General features: G+C 47.8%; 1 protein-coding gene across 3 annotated transcripts in view; it reads left to right on the plus strand.

Annotated features, from left to right (window-relative positions):
* The window catches only part of LOC147679827 (prosaposin-like), a 158326-nt gene that overhangs the window by 89797 nt on the left and 40678 nt on the right, over nt 1-27851 (plus strand). For 2 of the 3 annotated variants that reach the window (XM_086943383.1, XM_086943384.1), the window contains exons 6-8: nt 693-854; nt 1544-1712; nt 20369-20514. In XM_086943383.1, the coding sequence (XP_086799509.1) occupies nt 693-854; nt 1544-1712; nt 20369-20514 (477 nt within the window). Of the gene's footprint in view, nt 1-692; nt 855-1543; nt 1713-10069; nt 10293-20368; nt 20515-27851 lie in introns of those variants that run through there. The other variant, XM_086943385.1, reaches the window with a different exon arrangement.

Genomic DNA, 27851 nt, shown 5'->3' on the forward strand with positions numbered 1-27851 from the left:
TATGCCATTTATAAAAGAGACCAACCTTACGCAGACAAGTCAACCCTGCAGCGAAGCTGCTAGGCCACATACTCTATGGAATAAAACATCTCAAGATTAATTTTGAGGTATTGAAAATACAATCTATAAGAGTTTATTAGATATTTCCATCACAATATTTCCCTCTTTTCTCTAACTCTCCTAGCCATGTAGAAGTTCTGTCTGGCATGGGTGTCAATTGGCTTTGCCAGCTTTTTAGAATTACCATTATGACTTGTGACTAACTCTACTATCTCTGCCCATCTAGTCTCCAAAAACAGCCCCAGAATGCCACTGATTCTTCCTTCTCCTACCAAACCTATTAAAGCCACTGGAATTACATACAGCTGATTTTTTTCCCAGTCCTGGAGGCCTCTGATTGACACGAACCTGACAGAACTGACTCTGTCCCAAAAACCCAGAATTTTTGAGCCCCCAAGACAACATATACCTGAATTCTACTGCTTTCACAGCATTTGAGAGGCACTCTAGTGTCATGTGACTGACTCTACCCCAGGCTTAAAGGGTCTTCAGTAGCTGCATCCGGCGGGGAAAGCTCTCAGTTTCCCTGTAGACTAGTCGGCCTAATGGGCAGTGAAAGCAGCGCCCCACCCCAGTCCTGGGTCTGTAGAATGAACTTTTATGCACTATTAATATTATTTCATTTGCCCCAGGCTCTGATTGGCTCCGGTGCTGAAGAGTATGCCGGAGGTCTGAAGGAATGGAAGAGGAAAGATGGAACAAACCCGCTGCATGGTGACTGGGGATTCCGGTGCACTGCCTGCAAATACGTATTCAGCTTTTTGAAAAAAAACGTGGCTAATGATCAGAGCGATGTGAGTTTTAAAGCATGAGGCTGTGGCTGAAGTCCCCAAGTCCCCTTAAAAGCCCCGCTGTAGGAGCGCCTGAATGTATCCCATCCCTGAGTCACGCAGGCCTCGGGTGGCTGGCCCCGTATTCCTGTGGACGCAGCACAAGGGTTTTTGTGGGGTTTGGAAAGACACATTTCAAAGTTTTTTGTGTGAACCCTTTCTGAAAAAGAAAGTTTGTTTGACATCATGGGGACTTTCATTAGTAGTAAAATTATGAACAGAGAGACCCAAATATGTCCTGCCCAGGGCCCCAATATTGTTAAAACAATACTGTTTCCAAGTGTGTCCCCAGCTTTTGCAATACAACAATAGCCGTCTTCCGACCCTGTCAGCCATACAGCCCCATAGGATATAGGTCATATGTTCTGTACCCCAGGACCTTGGGCTCACACAGTCTAAGAAGGCAGGCTCTGTTCACCTATATCAACCCCGGAGCAGCAACATTGTTCTAGAGGTGGCTTTGTAACCCAGGCGCCAGTCACTTCAGCAATTCAGCCCAGGGTCTACCTCCCTTCTCTTAATCTTAGCCCCATCCCTTTCAGTGTGCAATAAATCAAATTCATATTTCACAAATAAACACATGCATTTGATTAACACCCCCCCCCTTTTGTTTTCTGTCTCCTTGTACCCCGACTCCATACGACCTGCTGCAGGAAGAGATCAGTAGGGCACTGGACGGTTTGTGCAACACAGTATTTTTTTTAATTAGGACGCCCTGCAAAATGGGGATCAGAAGATTCAAGACTGCGATTATGAAGGCTTTCAAGGGCCACCAGGATTCAGCAACATTCTGTGCCAATTTGCACCTGTGCAGCAGAGCAGGTGAGCATCATTCAGGGGCCTTAGAAGTGATTCTCCTCCAGGAGTCACAGGTGCGTTACACAAATCATTGACCAGGTGAATGGTGTCACAAGCCGATGTCTCTGAGGCAACAGGTGCCTGTGTTCTTTCGCTCAATTTCTAGGCATGCTAACAACAACTTAAGGATGATGACAGAGGTAGGTGCAGTGTGCACACATATCTACTCAGTTGTCTTAAACACTGCAAAACCTCTGGGTTCTGATTACATTCTCAAACCGCTTGACTTTTAGTCATGTGGTCTATGAAGGGCTTTAAGTGGGATGAAAAAACGTAGGGTGTCTATATATGGGGCGTGGGCTATACAATTTTGATCATGGGTTAAGCATATGAACTAATTTTCTGTGTGCTTCCCAATGGTATGTTGGTTCCTCTCTAAGCTTTCTGTTATTGCATCCAGATATATATCACAGCAACTACATACACCTAAAACCAGCCATGGTTATTGGCTTTGTCAATGGTTGGTAGCTGTTAAACAAGTAATTGATATTGAAAATATTTCTATTCTGTAATCGTGATACTGTGAATTAAACATTAACATAAACATTATTTACAACTATATTACTTACCTTAAAAAACAACATTCTTGTCAACAATATCTGTGCATCATGACATTAGTGTGTCCTGATATTTAATTTATGTTATTTCTGTGTCCCGGTATTTTTCAACCAAATTTTGCCCAAACACTGATTAAGAAGCTGTGCCAGTGCATCTACCATGTCTAACTTTTGCTCTTATGAATAATATAGGTTTTTGGTTAAATTATTAATATGATTCCAGAACCGCTGTGTTTGAGTGGTTAAAGGGCATAACCCAGGGGTGAAATTAGGAACCCCCAAAAAGACATATGTAGAGGCTTAAGGGAAGGATTAAGCGGTGGTTTGTTCAGACTACTAAGGATGCTAATCACAAACTGTATTTTGAAGTATGTAAAGTAGAAGTACTCACGTACTTCAAAATGCTAGTAACATATGCAGGGATCTCCTTAAAGGCGGTGAAGATCTCTGCTCACATAAAGCTACATTTTACATGTAAATGTGGGCTTGACCAGGGGGAGTTGTAGAAAAATGGGAAATAATTACTCAACAATAAGAGGAAGTTAGGGAAGCATGAAGCAAATTTTAGGGAGGGAAATAAAACAAAAAAACACCCATAAAAGAGTAAGGCTCTTGCTATACACTTCCAAAGTTACTACAGTCTTGAAAACAAGGTGTGAATATACAGCAGCCTAGCTTTGAGGGCGGTCTAGCACCACAGATGGCCACTCACAGGTGCTACAACACACTCCCATAGAAACTAATGCAGTCAGGGGCTTGAAATATAACACCATGGGAAATAATGTTGAAATAAATAAGTTATTTCGACTTTTAAATGTAAAGAGTATTTATTAGTGTTAAAAATGATATAAATTAATAATGAAATATTTTAAAATGTAGATTGTTAAAATAAGCACGCATGAAATAATATCATGGAATAAAACATATATGCAGATGAGTAGAGGCTTCATCTCCCATAAATCCTGACTCCTCTCTCCACACTCAACGATGGTAATAAGCATATTACACTCTACTCATTGGCATTGTGGTATTTGAATCCATATTTCACAGGGAACTGCAAATTATGGGAAATATTTCACCATTACCTGTGAAATATGGATTCCAGACCACTCTGCATGTGTGCTTATTTTAACAACGTTGCCAGAGCTAGTAGAATTATACAGCATGGAGGATCAAATTATACAGCAAGGTTATCAAATTATGTAGCAAAGCATGGAAATTATGTGGTACATTCTCTGCCCGTATTATTTCACTCATTTGAGGTAGATTCAAAATGTTGGGGAATTCTCTGAATTTGCCAAATTATGGGGCAAACACACAGAATTCATGATTAAAGATTCAATACATTTAGCCTTACAATCACCTATGTCCACTGACTCTCACCGTTACCCACTGATTTATTAACACTTTCCATGCTCATGACGAGCTCAGCTCTTCATGAGGCACGGTTGAGCTGTGCTCATGACGAGCTGAGCTCATCATGACTGTTAGAACGTTCATGTAATGATGCACTTTCTTCCCCCAATAACTCTCGGAGTCGGGTAGTGGTGCCAACCTCTTTATTCAAGTACATACATACAAGGAGCGCAAAGCATGTCCTGCGCCCAGCCTGCTCGCGCTCTGAATGCCGCGCTGCGCCTGCCGCGCCTCTACGTCAACGTACGTCACGTAGCTACGTGACGTACCATGCTAGCGCGCTCACTACATATCTCCCTTTTTTCCAACGAATTATGTGAACAAGTCCTGACTCATATCGTAGTCTCTGAACCTCACTGGTGGGACCACCGCCCTGCCCCTTCTCGTCAGTCTTACCGGGGAACTGGCAGTCGTTGTTTCTTCCCTTTGTCCACTCTCTAGCGCGGCCGCGCTAGGCACGCTCCGACTGCTGTCTTCCTCCGGCTGACACTCTGCACTTGCCTCTTGATCCTCATTACTACTTTCGCCAAAGTCCGGGCCCTCACCTCCATAGTCACTGGAGTGGTCACTGTTGCTCTCACTCTCTTCCACGTTGCCTCTGCTTCTCCAGTTGAGTATTTTATTGCACCTGGCCATGCGATCCTGCGACCACACATTTCCATCGCTCAGCAAAGCCGCCCGGCCCTTGATTTCCACAACTCTCAGGGGCCTGCTGTACTTACTTTCCCCTTTTTTCTGTAGTGTGGGCAATCTTACTCTCACCCATTCCCCCTTTTCGAGGGCAGTGTCTTTTACATTCCTCCTCGCATCGTAGTGTTTGGTATACACTGCTTGTGCCTTCTTTAGATTGGCTTGCACCACTGCCGGTGACCACTCACTCTTAATGACTCTGTCCTTCCATATCCTGTTGTCTTGGGTGAACGGCTCCCGGCCCCTCAATATCTGGAAAGGGCTATAGCCAGTGTTCGTGGGAGTTATCCGATACGCCCACACCATGTGCCATATCTCCGCCTCCCAGTCTTTGTTGTCTACAATAGCCGCTTGTATCGAGCCCATCACCACTCTATTGAAGCGCTCCACCAAACCATTCCCCGCCGGGTGGTATATGGATGTGTGTTTTGGCACTATTCCGTTTCTTTGCATAAACTGGTTCCATCTTTCAGAGCGGAATTGGGGCCCATTATCACTGAGGACACACTTAGGGATGCCCTCTCTCACGAAGGTCTCCGCCATGAAGCTCACTATCCTCTCAATGTCCATTGTTTCTTCGATCTTTAATTCCGGCCATTTTGAATAGCGATCCACCATTACACAAATGTATTTCTGTATACCTTGTGCATTCAGCACTGGCCCTAAAATGTCTATGGACAGTTCCTCCCACGGATTTTGTGGAGGATCAATCTTTCCCAGGGCAGGGCGCAATGGTTTCAGTGTTTTGTCCGCGCCCTGGCACCTCGGGCACTCTCTCACATGTCTTTTCGCTCTTATGTCCATTCCTGGCCACCAATAATTCTGCTTGGCCCGTAGTTTCAACTTTCCCGCTCCCAGGTGACCTTCGTGTAACATGTCCATCAATCTGGATATCATCGTTGCCGGGGGTATGACTCTTTCCCCTCTGTATACGAATGCGCCCTGGTCATCCATAGATAGTTCCTCTCTCACCTCGAAGTAGGGGACAAGGCCACGCTCTAATTTGCATTTGTCCGGCCAGCCTCTTACAATGTAGTCCTTCACTTTCACCAGAGTCGGGTCTCCGTCATATGCCGTTTTCCATTCCTGTTTGCTGATGGATACTTCGAGGTCCTCGGTGAGTGCGACCCACTCTTCTCCCGCCTCGGGGCATTCTGTACTGGGCTCCATCGCTGCCGCCCTACTCAGGTAGTCCGCCACTTTGTTCCTGTTCCCTGGAATGTGTTCAACATCATATCGGAACTCCATTAACTTGAGCGACATTTTCGAGATCCTCGGTGTCGCATCTGCATGTCCACTCGATGTGAGCACCTTGAGCAGGGGCTTGTGATCGGTCCTCAACCGGAACCTTGTGCCCCACAGGAACTGCCGGAACCGGGACATGGCCCACACCACCGCCAACATTTCCTTTTCGATCACACTATATCTTTTTTCAGTGTCATTCAGGGTGCGGGATGCAAAGCATATGGTTTCGACTCTCCCTTGGCCTCGGTCTTGCATGAGGACTGCCCCCAGTCCTTTATCACTCACATCTGTAGTGAGTATGGTGCTTCCTTGGGGGTCGAACCCTTGCAGTGGTATTGCCCCTGCCACTTCACTCTTTATCATTTCAAATTCCCGTTGAGCTTCCTCTGACCAACAGAACTCGCTGTTCTCTCGGGTTGACAGCCTCATATGGTGAGTTTTCGAGGCAAAATGTTCAATGAATTTCCCATAGTATTCCGCCATCCCCAGGAATGATCTGACCTCCTCCTTGTTAGCTGGTGATGGTGCGTCGCAGATCGCCTTCACATTTTCACTCTTGGGAGTCACTCCTTGAGCACTGATTTCATGGCCCAAGTACGTTACCTTCTCCATCCCTATCCGGCACTTGGCCCATTCTGCTGTGAGGCCCTTCCCTTCCAGGATGCCCAACACCGCCTCCAGCTTTCTGTCGTGGTCCATCCTGTCATGGCCCATCACCAATATATCGTCCTGGAAGTATTGCACTCCCTTGAGGTCCTGAAACAGCTGATGCATGAGCTTTTGAAACACCGCAGCCGCCGAGGCTAGTCCGAACGGCATGCGGCGGAATCGATAGCATCCGAAGGGAGTTATGAAGGATGTTAAGCTGCGGCTCTCTGGGTGTAATGCTATCTGGTGATACGCTGAAGTTAAATCTATGGTGGAGTACCACTGAATACCCCTTGTGCTGGCCAGCATCTCCTCTATCCGGGGAAGGGGAAACCTCTCCACCACTATGTTTTTGTTCAACTCACGTAGGTCCACGCATAAACGGACCTTCCCATTCGGTTTCTTCACTACCACCAACGGCGATAGCCATTCAGCACAGGCTATCGGCTCAATGATCCCTCTTTTCTCCAGCTGTTGTAGTTCTTCCTTCACGTCGTCCCTTACTGCTAGCAGGATGTTTCTCACCTTGTGTGCCACCGGTACAGCTCCTTTTTTGAGCATGATCTTGTGCGCGAATTTGTCGAGCCTGCCCACGGAACCTCCAAAGACCGTTGGGAACTCCTTCCTCCATTTATTCGTGTCCAGCGCTTCCTCCGGCTCCGTCATTAATATCTGTTCCTTGCCACCCGGGTCCAGCTTGATGCCCAGGTCTCCTTGGTCGAGCCACCCTAGGACGGAGGGACCTTTCTCGGAGACATACAGTTTGCATCTGGCCTCTCTGCCCCTGAACTCGAAGATTAGTTTCCTGCACCCGGCCATAGGGATTCGATCACCGTTGTAGGTGACGGGACGTATGTCCAGCTTGTCCAACTCGGGGCCCAGTCGCGGAGCAAACTTCTCTTCCCACACGCTCCGGGGGATGATGGTGTAAGGCGACCCGGTGTCTGCCACCACTTGGATTTCGACACCTCCGATCTTCATTTCCAAGACTGGTTTCATCGTTCTTCTTCCTCCGGTGAAACGGCCTCGGTCGTTTATGCTTAATATTTCGTCGTAGATGCAGAGGACTGTGATCACCTCTTCCTCTGCTGCCTCTTCTGGCTCCTCCGCTGCTTGGGCCACGTACTTCACTGCGTTCTTGGCTGCCTTCTTCCTGCACGCCTTTTCATAATGGCCGACTATTCCACAGAACATGCATTTGGCGCGAAGCGCGGGGCACTTCCGGTCGTGCGCCTCGTGCGTCCAACTGCCGCATCTGTAGCAAGGCCGTTTGCTACTTCCGGCCTGTTTGCCAGGGTTGCCGGGGCTGTTCCGCCATTTGTCGGGACCCTTTTCTGGCTGTTTCCGTGCCTGATTATCCCTGTGGTGTTCCTCATCATCTACTTTGTTCACTGTTCCACTGGGCACGATCTCTTTCTTCGTAGCCGCTGCACACCTTCGTGCCAGTTCAGCCCTTTTAACTATCACCAACACGTCCTTGAGGGAGGTGTCCCCTGCGGCCCACAGCTTGTCCTGCACGCTCGTGCACGTGGTGTGCATCACCACTTGGTCTTTTATGAATTCACTTTCCCAGTTGGCATATTTGCACGAGACCGCCAGTTTCTTCAACGCCGCCACATATTCTTCCACCGTTTCCACGGGTAGTTGCTTCCTTTGCTGGAAGTTAAACCTGTCTACTGAGACGCACACTGAGGGTTTGAAGTGTTCTTCTAGGTCTTCCAGCGCGTGGGCATACACGTCGTCATCCTCTGTCTCTCTCTTCTTCGGCACCAAGCTTTTGTAGATCCTTAGGCCTTCTGGGCCCAGATTTAGCAGCAGGATGCGTTTCTTTCTCGGCGGCTTGAATTTCTCCTCGCTTTCGTCTTCCATCACTTCTATGAAATTGTCTATGTATTCCTTCCAGTCCTCCCATTTCATGAGCGGTTCCCCTGGTCTGGGAAGGAACTGGACTGGCGCTATCGCGTAGCCCGCTTGTGCATTCATCTTCTCCGCCCGGGCTGCGGGCAGCGTACCTTCCAGGCTTCTCGGGCTCCCTGGTGCACCGTTTCGTTCTTCCTTCTTGAGCAAGGGTGGAGGGCTGCTCCTTTCAGCCCTTTCCTGTTCGGGTGGAGTAGCCAGTGCGTATACCGGTGGGCCTTGACCGTGACTGGCTTCCTACCTCGGTTGTTCAGGGTTCTTCGACCGTCGCTACTTGGGCTCTCGGTGCTCTGTTCTCCTTGCTGATGGTTGCGTTGCGCTCCTTGCTGTGCCCTTTGAGGGTGGGGTTGCTGTGCGTACCCTCGGGCCTTCCTCGTTCCTCCTGCGCCACCACTCCATTCCGCCGTGTATCTCATAGTCTGCGTGGTGGGGGTCGTGGGTCAGTATCCCACCCTCGTCGCCACTGTAATGATGCACTTTCTTCCCCCAATAACTCTCGGAGTCGGGTAGTGGTGCCAACCTCTTTATTCAAGTACATACATACAAGGAGCGCAAAGCATGTCCTGCGCCCAGCCTGCTCGCACTCTGAATGCCGCGCTGCGCCTGCCGCGCCTCTACGTCAACGTACGTCACGTAGCCACGTGACGTACCATGCTAGCGCGCTCACTACATTTCACACACGGGGATAATTTCCCCGCTGTGCTGAACGTTCCAAAACGGGTGTGGTTGTGACGAGCTCTGTTCGTCATGAGTGCAGCTCCACTGTGCCTTATGACGAGCCGAGCTCGTCACAAGCACAGCGGCGCCGCGCACGGCCCCCTTCTCCCCGCACAGCTGGTGAAAACGCCCGCAGCGAAGGGGTTAACAGTTTATTCAAGAAAGTTAAACAAAGCCTGACTGTTATAAATCCAATAAGTGATCATTGCTAGCTGCTCTTTGAAAAAACAGCCTTTTAAACCTTTGAAATAGGCACATCAGCTCACTCTATCAGTGCGAAGGGCACCACCCAGTGTGCAAGAACATGCAGCCATTTAATTCGATTTTGGTGCTGCCCAAAGAAGAAAATCTACTGAAAAAGCAGCTCTCTGACCATGACCGCTTGCAACCAGCCACGTGAGAAAATCATGGGAACTTCTCCTAGTGGCTGAAAATCAAGCTACGGAATGCCAAATTTGGCCATATAACAATTAGCAAAATTTGTCCAAAACTCAGTTTTACAAGAGTGATGCGGAGTCGCCAATTTCCACCAGTTCTGCGATTGGAACAAAATGTTACGCCTGGGCCTTATTAAAACACTGACCTAGCTCTAAGGGATCAAAGCAGGTGTCCTACAGATAGCACAATGACCTCAGTAGCACTCAACCAACATTGCACTCTCACAAGCATTCACACACACACATACCCATTCCACCTCGGACAGGTGCATTCACTCTTGTGATTCTCTTTGCACTGGGCACATTCCACATATCCTGTGACCATATGACATAGACATTACTCAAGGATAGCTAAAGCAGGTGCATTATCTCCTTGAGATTTCTTATTGGTATTTATCTGCGATAGGATGACTAAACAAGCTATAGGCTCTCGTGTTATCACAAAGGCAGTGCTCTGCATCAGGCATATATCACTTCTCGCTCTGCTGCAAGTACATTCATCTCTTGATCTGTACTGTGGACACATTGAGCCATGGAGAGAGATGATTGTGGCAGAGCTTAGCAAAGCAAGAACAGTGGTTTGAGGTTTCCTGTACTAAAGGCATGAGAATGTGTGAAGAGGAACCGATTGGTGAAAGGAAGATCTGCCCCTCTCAGAGCTGAGCTATAAGAGGCTGAGCATCTGCACCTCTGTGTCTGACAATGTGCGACAGATCAACAAGAAGACAGAACTGAGACTAAATAATTCAAAGAGAAAATGGAGTGAAGAGGCGTGAGCCTCGGTATCTGAAACCACCACTCTCAGATCGAATCAGACAGCCAGAGGAGAACCCTGTCCTGTGGGTCAGAAGAGAGGAGAATGGCTGGACCAATGGCAGCTCTCCTCTTCTTGCCGCTGATGCTACACACAGCCACAGGTAAAAGAAGGGAAACCTCACCGCTTGTTCAGACGGACTGTGGGGAAAGGTGGGGCTAAATAGAAATACGTGTTCGTGAATATTGGGACATATTCCTGTCAATTGAATGTTCTCATGACATGAGTTACTACCATTGTGAGGCTGGCTTTAGCTGTGGGGAGATGTTCTTATCAGGGGAATGCTTGTTTAAGAAGTTGAATATCTTTTTCTGGCGAAAACGTAAATTACGGCAGCACAATTCATGTAATTTTGAGAATTTCATGTTACGCTTATTAGAAGAAATTCCTAAAATTGCACCAGGAGGCCGTTACATATTGATGCCTATTTTTTGCAGCAGAAGTTTTACTGTGGATCGCAGGAACAAACCAGAACTTTAGTGGATGAGGTCGTAGTCAGTTCTTTTTTGCATCCTATATTTTTAGTGCACAATTTATCCTCATGTTGAGAAACCTTTCGTGCTAAAAATGTGCATTTAATGATGGATTTGAAATTCACTTAATTACAAGTCATTATCCTGGAATTTTGCATAAGTGGATTAAGCGAATTTTGCACACTCCTAGCTTTGGGTAGACCTTGGTCAGAGGTAGGAGTCACATTGAGATCACTGCGAGAATGTTGATAGTATGGCACCTTCAGTGGTGAGTGCACACCTTTGTAGGCAGCTTTGACCAGTGACTCATTGCCTGGTCCATAGGGTGGACAACTTTCTATTATCACTTTGGATGGCGCTTTGCGCATGGGGTCTCTTTGCATATGTTGAAACCCTTTGCATCTGTTGAGTAGCAAAAGGCCCATGAATCAAGGAGCACACTTTTTGGGTTTCATTCCATAACCTTATTGCTCTAAATTGGACTCTTTTATATGATATAATTCCGAAGGATATTTTGGGTATTGAGTAAGGGTAGGAGAAGTGCCATTTTGCGGAATTCCACAGAGTTGGCTAAAATCTCAGTGTAATTCCACTCTGCTCCTCCCCCTGGCATCCAACCTGAGGCTGCCACAGGCTTACCTGGTCAAGGTGCTTCTCCGCTTCCGTGCTGTGCCAGGCTGTCCTCCTAGCGTACTCCTTTCCACTCCAGGCTCGTCCCCAGGCAAAAAGAAACACTTATTTTCTACGTCTTGGGAGGACTGTGCATGCGTGCGTGTGTGCAGGAGCAGTCGTCTCAAGAGTGACTTAGAGCATAGGGGTTTTGCTTTGCCTTGGGATGAGCCTGGAGAGGAGGACAGCCCCGGGCAGGGCACGGAAGCCCCGTGACCAGGTAAGCCTGCAAGACACCTTGGGGCGGGTGGCAGGACAAACTCCGCTACGCCGCGGAGTCTGAGTTTTTTGCTGAACTCTGCGTTCCCAGTGGAGTGTGGAGTTGGCATAACTCCGCAAACTCTGCTGGCGGAGGGGAGTTCGCCACCCACTGTTAGTATTGTTTGTGATGACCGTGTCACTGTGTATTTGAGTTCCATTCTCTTTACTGCCCTTTGAGTAACTGCCCTTATTGCCAGCGTTTGAGATTTAAGTTTACACACTAAATAACTCTGTGTTATAAATGTACTGAAATAGTATTAGACCCTTAAATGCAAATGTTAATAATATACATTACGGATACTGCTCAGTAGCCATATACTACCTTAGTTCCCACAGAAAAGATCTAACGGTCTACTTCTGCCTTTTACCCATTAAATTAAAATATTTTCTTGCAAGTGCCAGAAACAAATATCTTGTCAGGACCCCTAACACGTGGAGCAGTTCACTGGGGTGGGCAGGCATCACTGCTAGAAGTGGTCCAGGGAGAACATTTTAGCCATGGACCGAGGAACATTGCCATCTAATCTTGGGTTTACCACTTTGCCTAAATATGCTGGAAATAAACACTGAATTATAAACCTGGCAAGGTCTACTACACACTGACATTTCTCCGAAAAGGGTGGATCCTGGACATTATTATATCAAACCAGGAGACATGATTTTTAATCCTGGCCTTTATATGTGATGAAATTGTGTGCGCTTGTCCAATCACCTTTTGAACTTATTCCTCAACTAACATATTTTGTTAAGATTGAGATATTTTATATCCATTCTAAAAGCAGTGAGCAAAAAAGAAATGCCACAATATATTACCCTGGAGTAGGCAGCCTCCAGCCTCATGGTATATTAGCCAAAATGTAATATGATGCTAAATGTGTTGTCTTTGGAGCAAGCAGTACTGCGTTGCCGTCTCAGATCTTGAACTTTTTCAAACCATTTGATCTTGGGCAAATCTCATACTCTTTGCCTCTAATCTGACAAGACGTCAGGGCTTTGAAACAGTCTTAATAATTTACATTCACACTCTCAGGGCCCTGTAACTGCTGATGCCACATTCTGTATCAGAATCTCTAAAGGTGAACATGTTCCTGAAGCTGCATTGTGCAGGGCTCTGCGTGTGGGCAGCTCCCCTCTCCCTCCATCATGCAGTGAACACATGCTAGCCACCAATAGGAACCTCTTTCGCAGCTGAAAGGCTGATAGTGGGACATTCAACCAGGTCACTCAAGGTGTGGTGTTGTGCAGCTCAGATCATTCCGGCGAGCTTTTCTCTTCCTTGCCCTGAAGGTGCAGAAAAGTGGGACATTTGGCGCCATGTAGCAGCTTAGGGCGGGGAGCAGGACTAACCATGCAAAAGGAGGGGTAAACCTGCAGAAGAAGGGACACTTGGCCACCATATTATGCACAAACTGCCTTTGTATACAACTCGCTTATTTGAGTCTGATTTCATGTGTTCTAGATTTTCATGAGCTAATTGATCGTATGCATGGATTTATTTGCACTATTTGGACTACTGCTGTTTTTGGTGCAAATTCTAGTACTGAAAAACGGCTCTAGTTGTATTTTTTCAGGAGTAGACATGTTTAAATGAATACATGCACAATTCTACCAGATGGAAAACTCTGCCTGCAAACATATGATACGAATGTGCATTTGCACATCGGGCTTTATTTTTGTTTCTTCACAGGGAAAATGCTTTTCCTAATGAATAAACCTTTTTCCAATATAACACCACCAGTTACAGTGAAACAACTATCTGTAAAGGAGAAAATGGACACTCTCATTAAGGATAGGGGACTTCCTTGCCTATTCTTAAACTGGAGGCATTCTTCATCCCTGCCATTAACAGGAGTACATTTAATTGTGCTTCTAAGGTGAAAAACTGGTTGGAAGAGAAATAGGAATAATCCCAAACTACTTTATTTACTTTCAAAAAACGCCTGAACCATTGGTGTATATTTGTGGAATTCAGCCATACGAATTCAGCCTGGAACGCCCTCCCACTGCACCTTAGAGCTAATCCTAACCTCTCAACCTTCCGTAGACAACTAAAGACCCATTTATTTCACTCCGTCTAGCTAATTTCACCTCTAAATTCTCTTCCGGGACCTGCTGTAGGTATTCGGTTCTCCTAGCGCTTGGACGCCTCCGGGCAGCAATTCGCGCTATACAAATGGACATCCTATCCTATCCTATCCTATACTGCAAAAATGTCCTCATTTACAAATACCATTGCAAAAGGCAACAGATTGCCAATCCCGATTGTGGCTTTAGCAGATGGCATGCTTATACTCCATGGTTGCTCTTAGGTTAACAAATATCGGGGCCTCTTATTCTCTCGATGCCTCCCTCCTTTTTTATGTCTATTAAATGCCGCAGCGGCTCGCCGCGATGCAAAGAGGTAGGGCGGCAACAAGCAATAAATACCTTCAATTTACCTAGTATAAGCAGCGTGGCAAGAACTCCATTATAGCTATAGAGATTCATCCCATCATGGAGAGTGGGAGAGTTTTCCAGAAATCGACAGACCAAGTCATTCCACCCAGCATTAAGCATGGGCGGAAAATCCGTTTCGCTTGCGGATTTTGCGGATTTTCGGGAAATTCGCAATCCGCGAGATTCGCGAATCTCCCGCAAAATCCGCAAATCCGCGAGCAGCGGATTTTGCTCGCACTGCTCGCACTGTTCGCGTGAGTTCGCGGCTTCCCAGTACAACTTCGCGCCCCGCGAATAAGTGCTAAATTGCAGAAATACGATCTTAGCAAAACTGAAACTACTTACCAGGTTCCAAAGTTCAGGCTCATCATTAGTAGCCATTTCCTGTAGTGCTTCCTGAGGGGCCCCTCCAGAGTTCAGTTGCCAGTTGCAACTATTATGTGACCCTGCTCTGAACCTCAGAATAGTTACACATATGCCACAAAGGTCCTGAATTACAGCTAAGGGAGACAAGCAGGAGCCAGGCTGGAAGTTAAAATCCATTAATCAGCCCCTAATTCATTATTGTCAGTTGGGGCAGGGCAGGTGTTGTAACTAATTTTGCAACAATGAAAGCACTTAGCAAGTGCAAAAGATCACTAATCAGGGCGCACTAAGGAAGCAGGTGCCAGCTAAAAAAATATTCTGTGACACATTAATCAGCCCCAAATTAATTCAGGTCACTTGAGGCAGGGAAGGTGTGCTTTGCTTTGCCGATAATGTACACTGGACAACCAGAGGGTGTGGTGATGAAACAGAGGGTGGCATGGGTGGGCCAGAGGGTGGCATGAGTAGTCAGAGAGTGGCAGTGGTGACAGAGAGTGGCAGTGATGAAGAAGAGTGTCCCAAACAGGCTGGACACGTAGAAACAACAAGTTCGCAAAACTTGCGACCCGACAGGTAAGTTCGCAAATTGCGAAATTGTAAAAACCCTCGCGAACTGGCAGAAACACGGGCGAACACAAAAAAAAAAAATCCGCAAATTCGCGGGAATTCGCGGATTTTGCGGATTGCGAGTTCGCAAATCCGCAAAATTCGCGAACGCGAGATTCGCAAAATTCGCCCATGCTTACCCAGCATCCTTCCCATTTTAAGGTCATAATGGGCCACAGGGCATTGAGTGATGCAGATCCCAAGGTAATGGAAGGTGTCTGGCTCCCCCTTGCAGGCTTGAGTTCACTCAGCCTTGTAGAGGCTCATAGTTGAGCTAGTGAGTTGTAATTGAGTGCCTGGCTTGCAGAGCACCGTCTGTACCACATGGCGTCTCTGCCGCTTGTTCCAGTAACAGATGGGGTATTTTAGCTGCTTGTTCAGTTCTGAAAGACACCGGCTTTCTTGGTTGTGGTCCTTATACAAGAGGTGGTCTCAAACATATAGTCTGGAATCATACAAGGCAGAAATGGTGTAATGGCTTTAAATGGAGAGCCCCAGGGTTTCTCACACACATGGTCCGCATTGCACTGCAGATCATATTCACACACTCGTGATTTGTAGTTCACAGTGATGGCATCATTGGTCCCTCCACAGTCCCACAGTTCACTCCATATCACCAACTTGGTGGAGCTGGGCAGGAGGGTTAGTGAGTGCTAGTCTTGACATTCTCCGTACATGCCAACATTTTGAAGCTGGTAAATAGAAGATTTCGAAAAAGAAATGGGGGAAAATTGATTTTCCCCATTGACTTAAATTTAAACAGAGGAGACTCCAGCTGGGAAACACCTATCTCCTGCCTGAAATGGGTAATTTTTCACCCATGAGTCTCTGTAGGACAAGTCTCTTCAATGCAGCGTTAGGATGACCAGACATCATGGATTAGCCCAGATAGTCCTTTTCAAGAACTATCCCAGCATCCAAACACTTTCTGCAAAAATAAATACATGCCCCTGTTTTAAGAGTGGGTCAGGTGAGCATTCACATTTATCAAGGTGCTGTGCAGGGTCACATTTACACCAGCACTCTGTATCCAACAGAGCTGCCTGGCCTCAGTCATGCAGCACAAAAGGATTTAATCCCTTCCATACACAGCAAATTATCACGCTGTGCAGGCGTTTTTATGAGTGGGCAGGATTCGGACTGCCCCCGACCGTCCTCAGCACACGCCCACCATAACGCATGACAGTCGGGGGCCGTCATGAGCATGCAAGGGGTTAATGAATTCTGAATGAGCCTTTTCAGGTGGTGTGTATGTGTATACAAACCAATGTCTGTCCCGGTGTTTGTGATGAAAATCTGGTCACCGTATGTAGCATTGCTGGAAAGCTGTGCAGAGGCTCCTGGTCTGAAGCAGGTATATTCTCTATTCATTAGGCATACTACCTCCTACACTCCTTCAGGTTGCAACTATTGCTTGAGTGACTCAAAGGGAACAAAAGGTGTGTTCTTTAGGAATGCTAATTGCATTACAGGGAGTACCACTGCTTCAAGGACTGTTGTCAAAGGACCATATAGCGCACAACAAAATACCTGGTACGGACAGGCTCCCAGTAGAGTTCTATGCTGCGTAATCCGCTGAGCTGACGCCTCAACTCGCAAAGCTCTATGAAACGGCTAAAGACACTGGTTCCCTCCAGGACACCCCGAGAGAAAGGGTAATAGACCCCATTTTAAAACCAAACATTGTGGCCCATGACAGATCGGCATTTCACCCATTATCGATGCTTAACATCGACTACAAAATCCTGAGCCACATTCTGGCCACCAATTATTGCCTTTCAGGACTGCACTGATACACGAGGACCAAGCCGGGTTTATTCCAACCCGTAGCACAGCAGGGAACATTAGGCAACTGTTGAATATCATCGAGACGAACAAGCAGGACCAAGGAAACACAGCAATCTTCGCTGTAGACATAGAAAAAGCATTTCACAGTCTGGAGTGGGGTTGTTTATATGAAGTAATGACATACATGGGATCTGGAGAGGGCTTTATCAACTGGACCTGACTTTTATACACCAGGCCTACGGCCAGAGTGCGCACAGGAAAATCATGTTGTGGAGTTCGTCAGTAGAGTGCGGCACAAGAAAGGGTTGCCCACTTTCCCCCCTATTATTTGCACTTGCCATGGAGCCACTTGCGACTGCGGCCAGAATGGGGCAATTCTACAGGGGACGCAGGGCGGGACACATTAATCATCTATTAGCACTCTGTGCTGCCGACCTGGTACTCTTCTTAAAAGAGGGAAGGAGGACCTGCTGGGAGCCGAAACCCTATGCCTAAACATAAGTTGGCAGAAATCCAGGCTCTTCCCGATGGTGCAGACAGGGCACCCACCAAATGACCTAGCACAGCTACAATGGGAACCAGTTGCCTACCTTACCGGGAGTCTGAATATATCATACCTGGCCTGACCTCTACGAGGGAAATGTGGGACGGGCCATATGAGGGCTGCAGACGTCCATAGCTTTCTGGTGGACACTGCCGCTCTCGTGGCTGGCAGGATCTCACTCCTCAAAATGGTGTCACTTCCCCTCCTATTATATTATTTGAATACACTCCTGCTCTGGAGTCCCACAACATTTCAGCACTTTGCTGATCCGGACTTTTGTATGGGGTGCGGGATGATGCAAGGTAGGTCTGCCAACAATACAATGACCGGTAAATGTGGGTGGGCTAGCGGTCTCCGACTTTGAGACCTATTACTTAGCAGCTCAGCTTCAATGGCTGATTTGAGATATAGCACAGAATTGGAAACCGAATTGGGTTCCATGGGCAGCTGCGTCACCACTGCCTGATCTCTTGCAGGTGTTCCTCAGAGTGGGCAGAACTGGGGGAGATTCCCATGAACTTAAAGAACAAACCAAATGCTGGCGTCGAGGGCTGCAGAAAATGATAATTAGGGTCCCATATTCCCCAGATATACAACTAGATATGCTGAGGGCACACCCACATGGGGACAACTGGCGGGATTTGGAGTTTTGGGTAGAAGCCGGGGCAACAAAGATGGGAGATCTTTACAGACGCGGAGCTGCTCCCCTTTGAGGTGTTCCGCACAGCGTTCGGACTACTGCGCGGGCACTTCTTTTGCATAACGACCTCATGACAGCGATCCTCGAACACTGGCAGGCAGGACCTGCTGAGCCCCCACCACAGTGGAGCTGTTATTATATGGCCTTGTCGGCATGCACTATAAAGGCAGTGTCCTGTCTGTACAGAGCACAACACGCAGATCAGCAGCACCCGTTGTAGAAATTACAAATCCAGTGGGAAATGGATCTAGCTATTCCGATCCCAACGAAGAACTCAGACAACATACTAGCTGGGGTACCCAGAGTTTCTAGAAGTGCATGCTTTAAACTTATTAATTAATATAAATCCTGCAAACTTGCAAAGATCCTACTTGACTCCGGAATGCATAAGCAGATATTTCCAAGTAGAAGAGGTGGTTTGTCCTCGCTATGGTGAAGAAAGGTTACATATTCTCCATATGTTCTGGACTTGCCCAGGACTGCACAAGTTTTGGGAGGGGGTTCTGCATTTGGTAGAAAAGAAAATTGACAGAGTTCCCGCACAATCCAGCCCACTGTCTGTTGGAATGATTCCTCCACACATCCAAGACCAAAGTTGCCCGCAAATTTCAGGATCTAGCGTTGATCCTTGCCAAACGTGAAATAGCCAGAAACTGGAATTCATCAGGGGGCCCTAGGCTGGCTACCTGGAAAAGTGAACTGCTGAAGTGGGCGGGATGTGAGGGACGAATACTGCTTAGAGACGCTAAGAGGGGGTTGAGGAATACAGAGGTGGTCAGGTTGTGGGAGGTCCTCCCGAATGATTTAACCCACCCTGACCCGGAGACCCCTGAAGGAATAACTTGAGACGTTAATGAGCGCTTTCTAGAGCATGCGCCCCTTTCCAAATCAGTCCTGTCATGCAGAACTTCTCGAACTACCCCTAGTAAGTTATTGATAGATCTAGTAATGCCCCAGCCCGTTCCATGCACATGACACTGAAGTTTAACACACTCAATATGCACACAACCCACATATTTTCCACGATGTCGACTCGCAGGAGGGAGAAAGGGATCAGTTCAAAGTTTGTGTTGTAAACAGACACTGTGATTGCAATATTTCAGTCCGAGCTCTGTATACGAGTACATTGAAAATATGTAACCATGGTCTGTCTGGTTCAATAACTGTATTCTAATGATGACGAAAATCACTAAAACCTGTTAACAAAAAAAAGCAAAAAGACATAGGAACCTTCATGGGCAAAAGACTAAATGAAAGGATAGCTCCGAGTCACAGACAATTGAAGACTTTCATCCCTACAGTGTGTATGTCATAAAAAAACTAAGGGGCATATTACCAAACAATAGCGATAATTATCGCTATTGCTTGGTTAGAGACAAAAATTTACCGCAGCGCTGCGGCGATTTTTACCGCAAATAAACCTTGGTATTACCAAGGTTTAACGCAAATGCGGTAAAAATCGCCGCAAAGCATGAATATCGCTGAAAAGTCCGCGATATTCATGCATTAGCGAGCTAATGCTCTTAGCCATGTTATCCACCTCCCACTGGATAACATGGCTAAGAACTGCTCAGGGCAGGTGTTAGCTTTTGGAGATATTCCCGCTTAGCGCGAATATCTCCAAAAGTTGGTAATAGGAGATAGCGATGTTAGCGACTGTTTTCAGTTGCTAACATCTTGGCACGCCCACTTTGCATGTCATTAGTGATAAATATCACTGACATGCAAAGTGGGGCCCAAGATAGTCGTTATCTCCTACTAGCTGTCGCTAACTGGTGTTAGCAGCAGCTAGGTAATAGGGAGATAATTTTATCTCTGCTTTCTTGGCTTTTAAAGCCAAAAAAGCGGAGATAAACCCCCTTGATAATATGCCCCTAAAATCTCTGCTTTAGAAAGGTAATCATGTTCAGAGTATACTGGCCAGATGGCAAATTTGGAAAGCTAAAGGTTAGCATCTTATCTACAAAGTGTGAGCCAAAAAGTGTCGACTAAGAAACTCATTTTTTGGAACTCATTAAAGGTTGGTCCCCTTTTGAACATGCACCACACAACTTCTCCAATAAATTCGGAAATGGACACTTTTTTCCTTGGAATATTTGGTAAGAACTATGTAGATGAGGCGTAACTATTAGGTCTCTTGGAGTAGCCTCACAGATCAAATTTAATATGTAATCATATTTATTAAGCCAACATTTTGGTTAGAATCCTAACAGGGCTTACTGAGCTTTCTTTTCTGGGACCAATGAAAATTTAGTTTGGTTGTAATACTTACCTGTTTATTTCCAAACCACATGTGTGGATCACTTAGTATCCTTCTTGTCTGTGCTTTGGTGCAGCGGGGACTGGTGTGGAGCTGGTTGATCCGGAGATCCCAAAACTGTGTCAGCAAGGCCCTGAATACTGGTGCCAGAGCGACGAGACAGCCTCATTATGCATGAAAGAAGAGTTTTGCATGGAGCTCTGGCAGAATGCTCCTGCTGAGGTAAGTGTTTCCAAAAAAGATTATATCCCTGAAATTGCTTTTGTTGGTACTTTGGTTGACTTAAAAAGGACGCAGAAAAATGGAACAGGGAGCTTTTTTTCTGAACTTCAGGTCCGGCCTGGAGAAGGCTTCAGCTGTATGTCAGATTATTTTGTCAAAGATATTTTTATTGGTTTTTCAGTAAGAACGCCTGGCACAATCCGCCCATTATCCCACGCAGTGGAGCGATGACTATCAGCCAACATACTGATACACGTCAAAAGAACCTGTTTTGCGTGTCGACGTACCCCTATCCCAACACAGAGCTCAACTGGAGGGTACAGTTTCTAAAGCGTATGGGTACATAGAGCATACAAATTGAGAAGGAATGTCAGTAGCAGCCTATAGTTTCTCCGCCGTCTTCTCTGTCAGCCTCAGTGTTCTTGACAATGCCACCTTTGAGTCAAAGTCACAGTAGGTGTTAGCATAGCGGAGCTCTCCCCGTATAGGGCCTAAGCAATGAAAAAACTAACAGCCATACAAAAGTAACTACTGATTTAACTAAACTTCCCCCAATCCCCACCCCCCACCCACCCCGGTGGTGGCCTCTGGATTTAGCCCGCACTAGATGGGCTTGCTCAGAGTTGGAAGAGATGTAGAGCCCGTAATGAAGCAGGGCAGACCGCTGACGGAAGACCCCGTGAAAGGAAGGAGACCAACGGACCCCATCTGAACTCGAAATTCTTAAAATCAACCTTAAAGATGTCAGACATGGGTTCCAGGCTTAGCAATTTCCAGAGGCGGGAGTGCCACAAGGATATTGCTGGTGCTTCCTTCCTTTTCCAAGCAGCTGCTATAGTAATCTTAGCTGCTCCGATACTAAGCCACATTATTCTTTTATCAGCCCTGGTCTGGTGTTCTAACATAGGGTCTCGGATACCCAGAAGTATTTCTGCCATGGACATGGGAATGGGGTATCCAAGCATATCTTTGTGCCAAAAGTTCCTCCCAGAAAGGCCGAATGGTTGGGCAGTCCCACCAGATGTGCTGGAAGTCTCCGAGCAGGCCACACCCTGCCAGCATCTGTCTGAGGAACCAGGGAATATCCAAGATAGTTTGGAGGGATATAGGTACCAGTCCATCATTGTTTTTAAATGGGCCTCTCGTAGGTCTGTGGATTGGTTAAATTTAAAGATGTCAGACCACAAGTGAGCCCACTCCTCTTCTGCAATGTCCCGTTGGGCCAGCCCCTCCCACATGGACATGTACCTCGGGTGAGGGGAGAGTGTAGTTGAGAGGAGAAATTTGTACAGAAACAAAATTACACTCTTCATAGAAGAGGATCTGGTAAGGAAGGCTTCGCATTTAGTAAGGGGATGGGTAGACCCTTCGAGGACCTGGGGAGCGAGTGCCCAGTGCATTAACTGAGTATAGTGATAGCGCTCCGAATCCCCCACACCATAGTCTCTCTTACAGTTATCAAAAGCAAGGGGATCGTAGTTGTGGAACAGGTGGGTCAAGGCAAGACATCCCCCCTCCCGCCAGGGGTCGAAGGGTTACTCCTGAAAGGCCGGAGGGAATGCTGCTTTGAAGTGGAGTGGTGTAAAGGGTGAAGGGAATGTAGTTCAGCTGTCATCTTTCGTTACGGAGTCCCAAACTTGTAGGGTGGTGTGCGCAGGAGTATTAAGATAGGCGTTTTTGGGTCTGTCCCGTTTCGGATGCCAGATTAGGTCCCATATTGTCCTGCCAGCTACACTATGGTCCATATGGAGCCAATGATTCTCGGATTCCTTCTGCGACCATTTGACCAGTATGCGTAGTTGTGCAGCCTTGTAATATAGGTGAATATCAGGTAGACCAACCCCTCCTTCCCGCTGGGAGCGGCGCAACAGGAAGAAGGAAAAATGGTCTCGTCCTCCTTGCCAAATGAAGCGTAAGATCAAAGCTTTTACACGTCTAAAAAAATCCCCTTCTAGCTCAATTGGGAGTGCTTGGAATAAATATAGTAATTTTGGGAGAAGGGTCATTTTAACAGCGTGTACGCGACCCAGCCAAGAGAGGCTTCCACCTTGTCAGCTCCGCTTGAATGCGATTAAGAATGGGTGGGAAGTTGGCAGAGTATAATTTCTCCACTGTCGATGTCAGTTGGATACCCAAATATTGGATGGAGGAGGTGACTCATGACATGGGCGTCAGGGACTGGAGTCGGAGGACCTCCTGTTGTGAGAGGGTGAGGTTAAGAATATAGGATTTATCCATATTAACTTTAAAGCCTGCCACTGCCTCAAAGCGCTCAAGTTCCATTTGTAGGTGCGGAAAAGACACTGTCCGGTCTGAAAGGGACAAGAGGGCATCGTCTGCAAATAGAGAGATCTGATGTGATTCCCCAGTGAAGGGTAGACCTTTGATCCCAGGGTTCTCTCTGACCGCAATCGCTAGTGGTTCAATACTGAGAGCGAATAGCAGGGGGGATAAAGGGCATCCCTGCCTAGTCCCCCTGGAGTGGATAAAGGGGGAAGATTACACTCCATTCACCGCAACTTTAGAGCGGGTGTTGGTAATTGGCCCGAATCATGTTTAGGAATTGCGGCGAGAAACCAAATGCTGAGAGCGTGTAGATTAGGAACTTCCAATCGACGCAGTCAAAAGCCTTTTCGGCATCCAACCCAATTAAAACCGCTGGGATCTTAAATTTGTTAGCCTTTTCTATCAAATGATCAATGCGGCGGGTGTTGTCGTGGGTCTGACGTCCCGCAATGAAACCAGATTGATCTGGGTGAATAAGGAGCGGCATTAGGTCGTTCAGCCTCTTAGCCAGAATAGAAGAATACAGTTTCGCGTCTATGTTCAGGAGGGCAATAGGCTTATAGGAGGTGCAACGCGAGGGGTCTTTGCTTGGTTTGGGAATTACTGAGATCACAGCCTCAGACATAGAACCAGTCGTGTCCCCGTTGGTGGCCATTATATTAAAAAGCTTAACTAAGTGGGGGCTGATGTCAGAGGAGAATGTTTTATAGAACATCGCGGTGTACCCATCAGTGCCTGGTGCCTTATGGGGCTTCAATGCCTTAATGGCCGAGGTGACCTCTTCTAAAGTGATCAGAGCTGCAAACTCCTCCTTCCAAGCGGGGGAGACCTGAGGAATGGGCAGCTGTCTAAGGAATTCCTGTTGCCTGTCTTCGTCAAGGGAGTCTTCGGAGTACAACGTTTTTATAAAATGCCCCAAAAAGTTCCGCCTTGTCCTCATCTTTATGGGTAATGACTCCTGAGGGATTCTGAATACCCTCTACGTATTCTCTCTCCCGCTTATCCTTTAATTGCCTGGCGAGATGTTTCCCAATTTTATTACCCTGAGTATAGGATAAGTCACGCAGTTTAAGAAGTGTGAATTCCGCTCTATTGTTGTATATAGCCCTGAGTTTACCTATGGTCACTGTGAGCTGGCGCAATGTCTGTCTGGTGGGTTTAAGCTTATGGGTTTGTTCAATGGCCGAAAGTTCCGCCTTCAGCAGTTCCCTATCCTTGGCGCGCTGTCTATTCAGGGCTGTGTTGAGCGCAATGCATTTATCCCGCAGTACAGCCTTAAAAGAGTCCCATGTAATGTATTCTGATGTGTCTTCCGGCTGGTTATGGGTGAAAAATTCTCTTTTCGTGGAGTTGGGTACAAGCTTCCTTGTCCCTGGCCAATGACGCCGGAAAGTACCACCTAGGGGTAGATGGGGCATTCCCATACCAGTTGAGACAGATAGAATACAGGCTATGATCCGAGACTGACATGGGGAATATCTTGCCCTCTCAGAGACCCCCCTGCAGGGATTGGCTGGTGAAGATGTAATCCAGTCGGGAATAGGAATGATGGACATAGGAGAAGAAGGTATAGTCCCGGGTCTGGGGGTATAGAACGTGCCACGTGTCCAATAAGCCTAGGTCCTGAATGCGCCTTGAGTGTCACTGGAAAAGGAGCCCAGATCCGAGCGACATGTATGTGTACTATCTAAGTCTGACTGCCACACCAGGTTAAAGTCCTCATAAGAATTAGAGGCCCCTCAGCAAAATCTGTCACCTTTCTCAAGAGGGCTTGCAGAAATCCCGTTTGGCCCGTGTTAGGGGCGTAGAGGGCCACCAAGGTACAAATCTTCCCCTTCAAACATCCCTTGACCATAAGCCACGCCCATCTCTGTCACTCTGCACCCCTATGGCCTGGAGTTGAGTAGTGGATCGGAATAAGAGCGCCACACCCCTGTGTTTTGTAGCAGCTGAGGACTTATAAATAAGCGGGTACTGTTTGTGTTTCAGACGCGAATCTCCCGCCCTAGTTAAATGTGTTTCCTGAAGGGCCACTATGTCTAGATGATGATCGGTTATATTCTTCCATATTTTCTGATGCTTCTGAGGGGAATTAAGCCCTTTAACGTTCCAGGTGCCTACGGTTATCGGCATAGCAGTATGGAAATCTCGTACATCTCTACTGTCTCACTAATCTCCATGTCCCATCCTTCCACCGTACTACTCCTCCGGTCTCCCGCCCAAGGACACTTGAAGCCCCCGGGCAGAAATCCTCCCAATGGTCAATATTGCAAAGGCCACCCCCCCTCCCATTCTGAACCCAGAAAGCAAAGCAAATCAAAAGAAAATAACTCAACCACACATACAACAAGTCCCCCCATAAAGGGGATTTAACCAGAACAGCAATCTCGAAGTAGGATCTAGAAGATCCTTGGGAGATCATTGAGGACTTCGGGTCCGAGGACCCGGTCCGCGCCCGCTCGAGCGGGCTGGGAAATCAAAAGCCGTACATGGAGGTAGCCACGCACGCCGCAGACACGAGGTCAGAATTAGGTTTGCTTCACGGAGCTCCCCCCGAAGGCAGTAAAATATAAGCAAATGGCATCCAGTAGTCTCAGTATACAGGCCTGTGCTTGTGTGGTTACCAATACAGGGCAGAGTAGACCGCGTCCATCCATGAAGGGCTGCTCCGCAGTTTCTCACCGTTGGGGAGGCAGGGGCCGCAGCGGGGCTTAAGGGAACGGTCTCCTCGGCTCACCCGGTAGATGCAGGCCCCCACCGAAGATCAAATCGGCGGGAGAAACCGCATGGCACATTTCCCTGCCGTGGTGCAGCAGGCTCGCCTATCCCGGAGCATGAAAGGGTTGTCAGCGTCTCGCACGGCGAGACCATGCAGAGGCGGAGGGGTCTTCCATAGATGGGCCTTCAGGGGTGCCCGACAATGGCGATTCCGTGGGTGCAGCGATCCCGAGCAGGTCCAGCCCTTCCTGAAGATCGGTGACGTGACGCCATTTGTTCTGAAGGTCAAAGCTAAGTCCAAAAGGGTAAGTCCAACGTTATCTAATGTGGTCGGCCCATAATTTGTCAGTGACCGGTCTGAGTAGTTGCCTCCATGCTAGCGTTGCTGGTGCCACATCTTGGAAAATGTTGCATGAGCAATTCTGAAAGGAGACTGTGTCCTTAGCACATGCAGCCTGCAGGATCGCCTCCTTGGTCTTGTAGGAGAGGAATTTCGCTAAAATGTCTTGGGGTCGCTTTCTCTCACCCTGCTGCTGAGGACCCACTCTATGTACCCTGTCTAATTTAATCTTGAGAGTCTGGGGGGCGATAATTTCTGAGAATAGGCCCACTATGAAGGCCTCAAGGTCCGGCCCCTCCGCTCCCTCCTCCAAGTCTCGGATGCGTAGATTCTCTCGGCAGGCCCGTTCTCAAGGTCCTCTGCCTTAAGCTGCGCCTGGGATAGGTGCTCCTTGAGCGACTTGACATCACCCTGTAGTTCCAGAACACAACGTTCCTCTTCACGCTGGTGCTCTTCAAGGTCCAGGACTCTCGTGCCCACTGAGTCTACATCCTGTTGCAGTGAGGTGAGGCGTTCCGAAAGGTCAGACCGGAGCAGGTCGATGGAGGATTTAATATCTTGAGCAATGTCTTTGCGTAGGTCCGTCTTGAACTCTTTGAACATAGACATTAGGTCCGCTTTTGTGAGAGCCATCATTGCTGTCCCAGGGTCACCTTTTAGAGCGTTACCTTTGGAGGAAGCGGAAAAAAATTTGGTTACCCTGCTGGACTTCTGGGCGCGATGCAGGTGCTGGTAGGGGCGGCTCGTCAATCCCCACTCGACGCCTGCCCCACCGCGCTTCAAAAAAGTGATGCGATGAGGCAGCCGATCAGGTAAGTCCCCAGGCGTTTTCACGTCACTGAGGATTTAGGCCTGCAGGGGGGACCGGCGTCCCCGGACTCACAGGGCAAGTTGAGAGGTGGGGGCCTTTGTGGGCATGACGGGCGACGACCTCAGCGTCAGCGTGGCGGGCAGCATCAAGCGCTCCCAGGAGAAAGGCAGGTGTTGTTTCTGGCCATCAGCATTCTTGGGTACCAAGCAGTGGGAGGCGCAGGGGTCCGGGTGGGCAGTCTGCCATATCGCAAATGTTCCCATCGCTTAGTGCGGTGTTTCTCAGGGATTTCCGCCGCCATGTTAGGGTCAGGCACACGTGGTAGGGAACTGTTTTAGTGTGCAGAGGCTCCCCCCCCCGCTCGCCCCCACCTTTAGACCGGCGTATGACTGTAGGGACTCTCGACCGTGTCCTCAGCAATCTTAGTAGGTCCCAAGGGTGTCTGCTGTAGCGATCGTGAGCGCTAGGTGGCCGCCATTTCGGGGATAGCCGCCGGCGGTTCCCGCGTTGGAGTCAGAGGTTGGAGGCGCGCTTCCCCTGCCTCTTTCGGGCTAGAAAGTGCACTCGCTGCTGCCGCTATACCTAAGCCCTCCATAGAGCCACTCGGGAGGTCTGTGGTGTCTCCGTACCGCCAGAAAGAGCCACCAGAGTCGAGCGCGGATCGGGAGCCGACACAGATCACGTCTGTTCGGCCATCTTGCCCGGCCACACCCACTGTCAGATTATTTTAATTAATACAAAATAGTGATACACAATAGTGATACACACTAGCGATCCTCCCTTCATGCTGGCTTACCTCACAGCACTGTAGGAGACTGGGCTCACAGTGTCTTAAGCTTCGAGCAACTGGAATCTGACACTGGCAGAGCAAACTTCATCCAGTTTAGGCAGCACCATCACAATCATAAGAACAACACCCTCCTCTTTTGCTGCAGTCTTAGAACTGGTGGCAGCAAACCATACTAAACACGGTCGATTACAACATACGTAACAAAACTATATGCTTAAAATCTGCACATTACCCACACCCACACAACTCAATGAGACGGAATCCTCAACACTTAGGTGTGAATGTTCTTGAACTCCTACAGTGCTGCAAGTGTATGAGGATGCAAATAGACAACTATACAAACAAACCTATTGTGAACCCCACTTCTCGGGGGCAGACCCAGGTGGAGGAAT

The sequence above is a fragment of the Lissotriton vulgaris genome, chromosome 11, assembly GCF_964263255.1.
Source record: "Lissotriton vulgaris chromosome 11, aLisVul1.2, whole genome shotgun sequence".
NCBI classification, from domain to species: Eukaryota; Metazoa; Chordata; class Amphibia; order Caudata; family Salamandridae; genus Lissotriton; species Lissotriton vulgaris.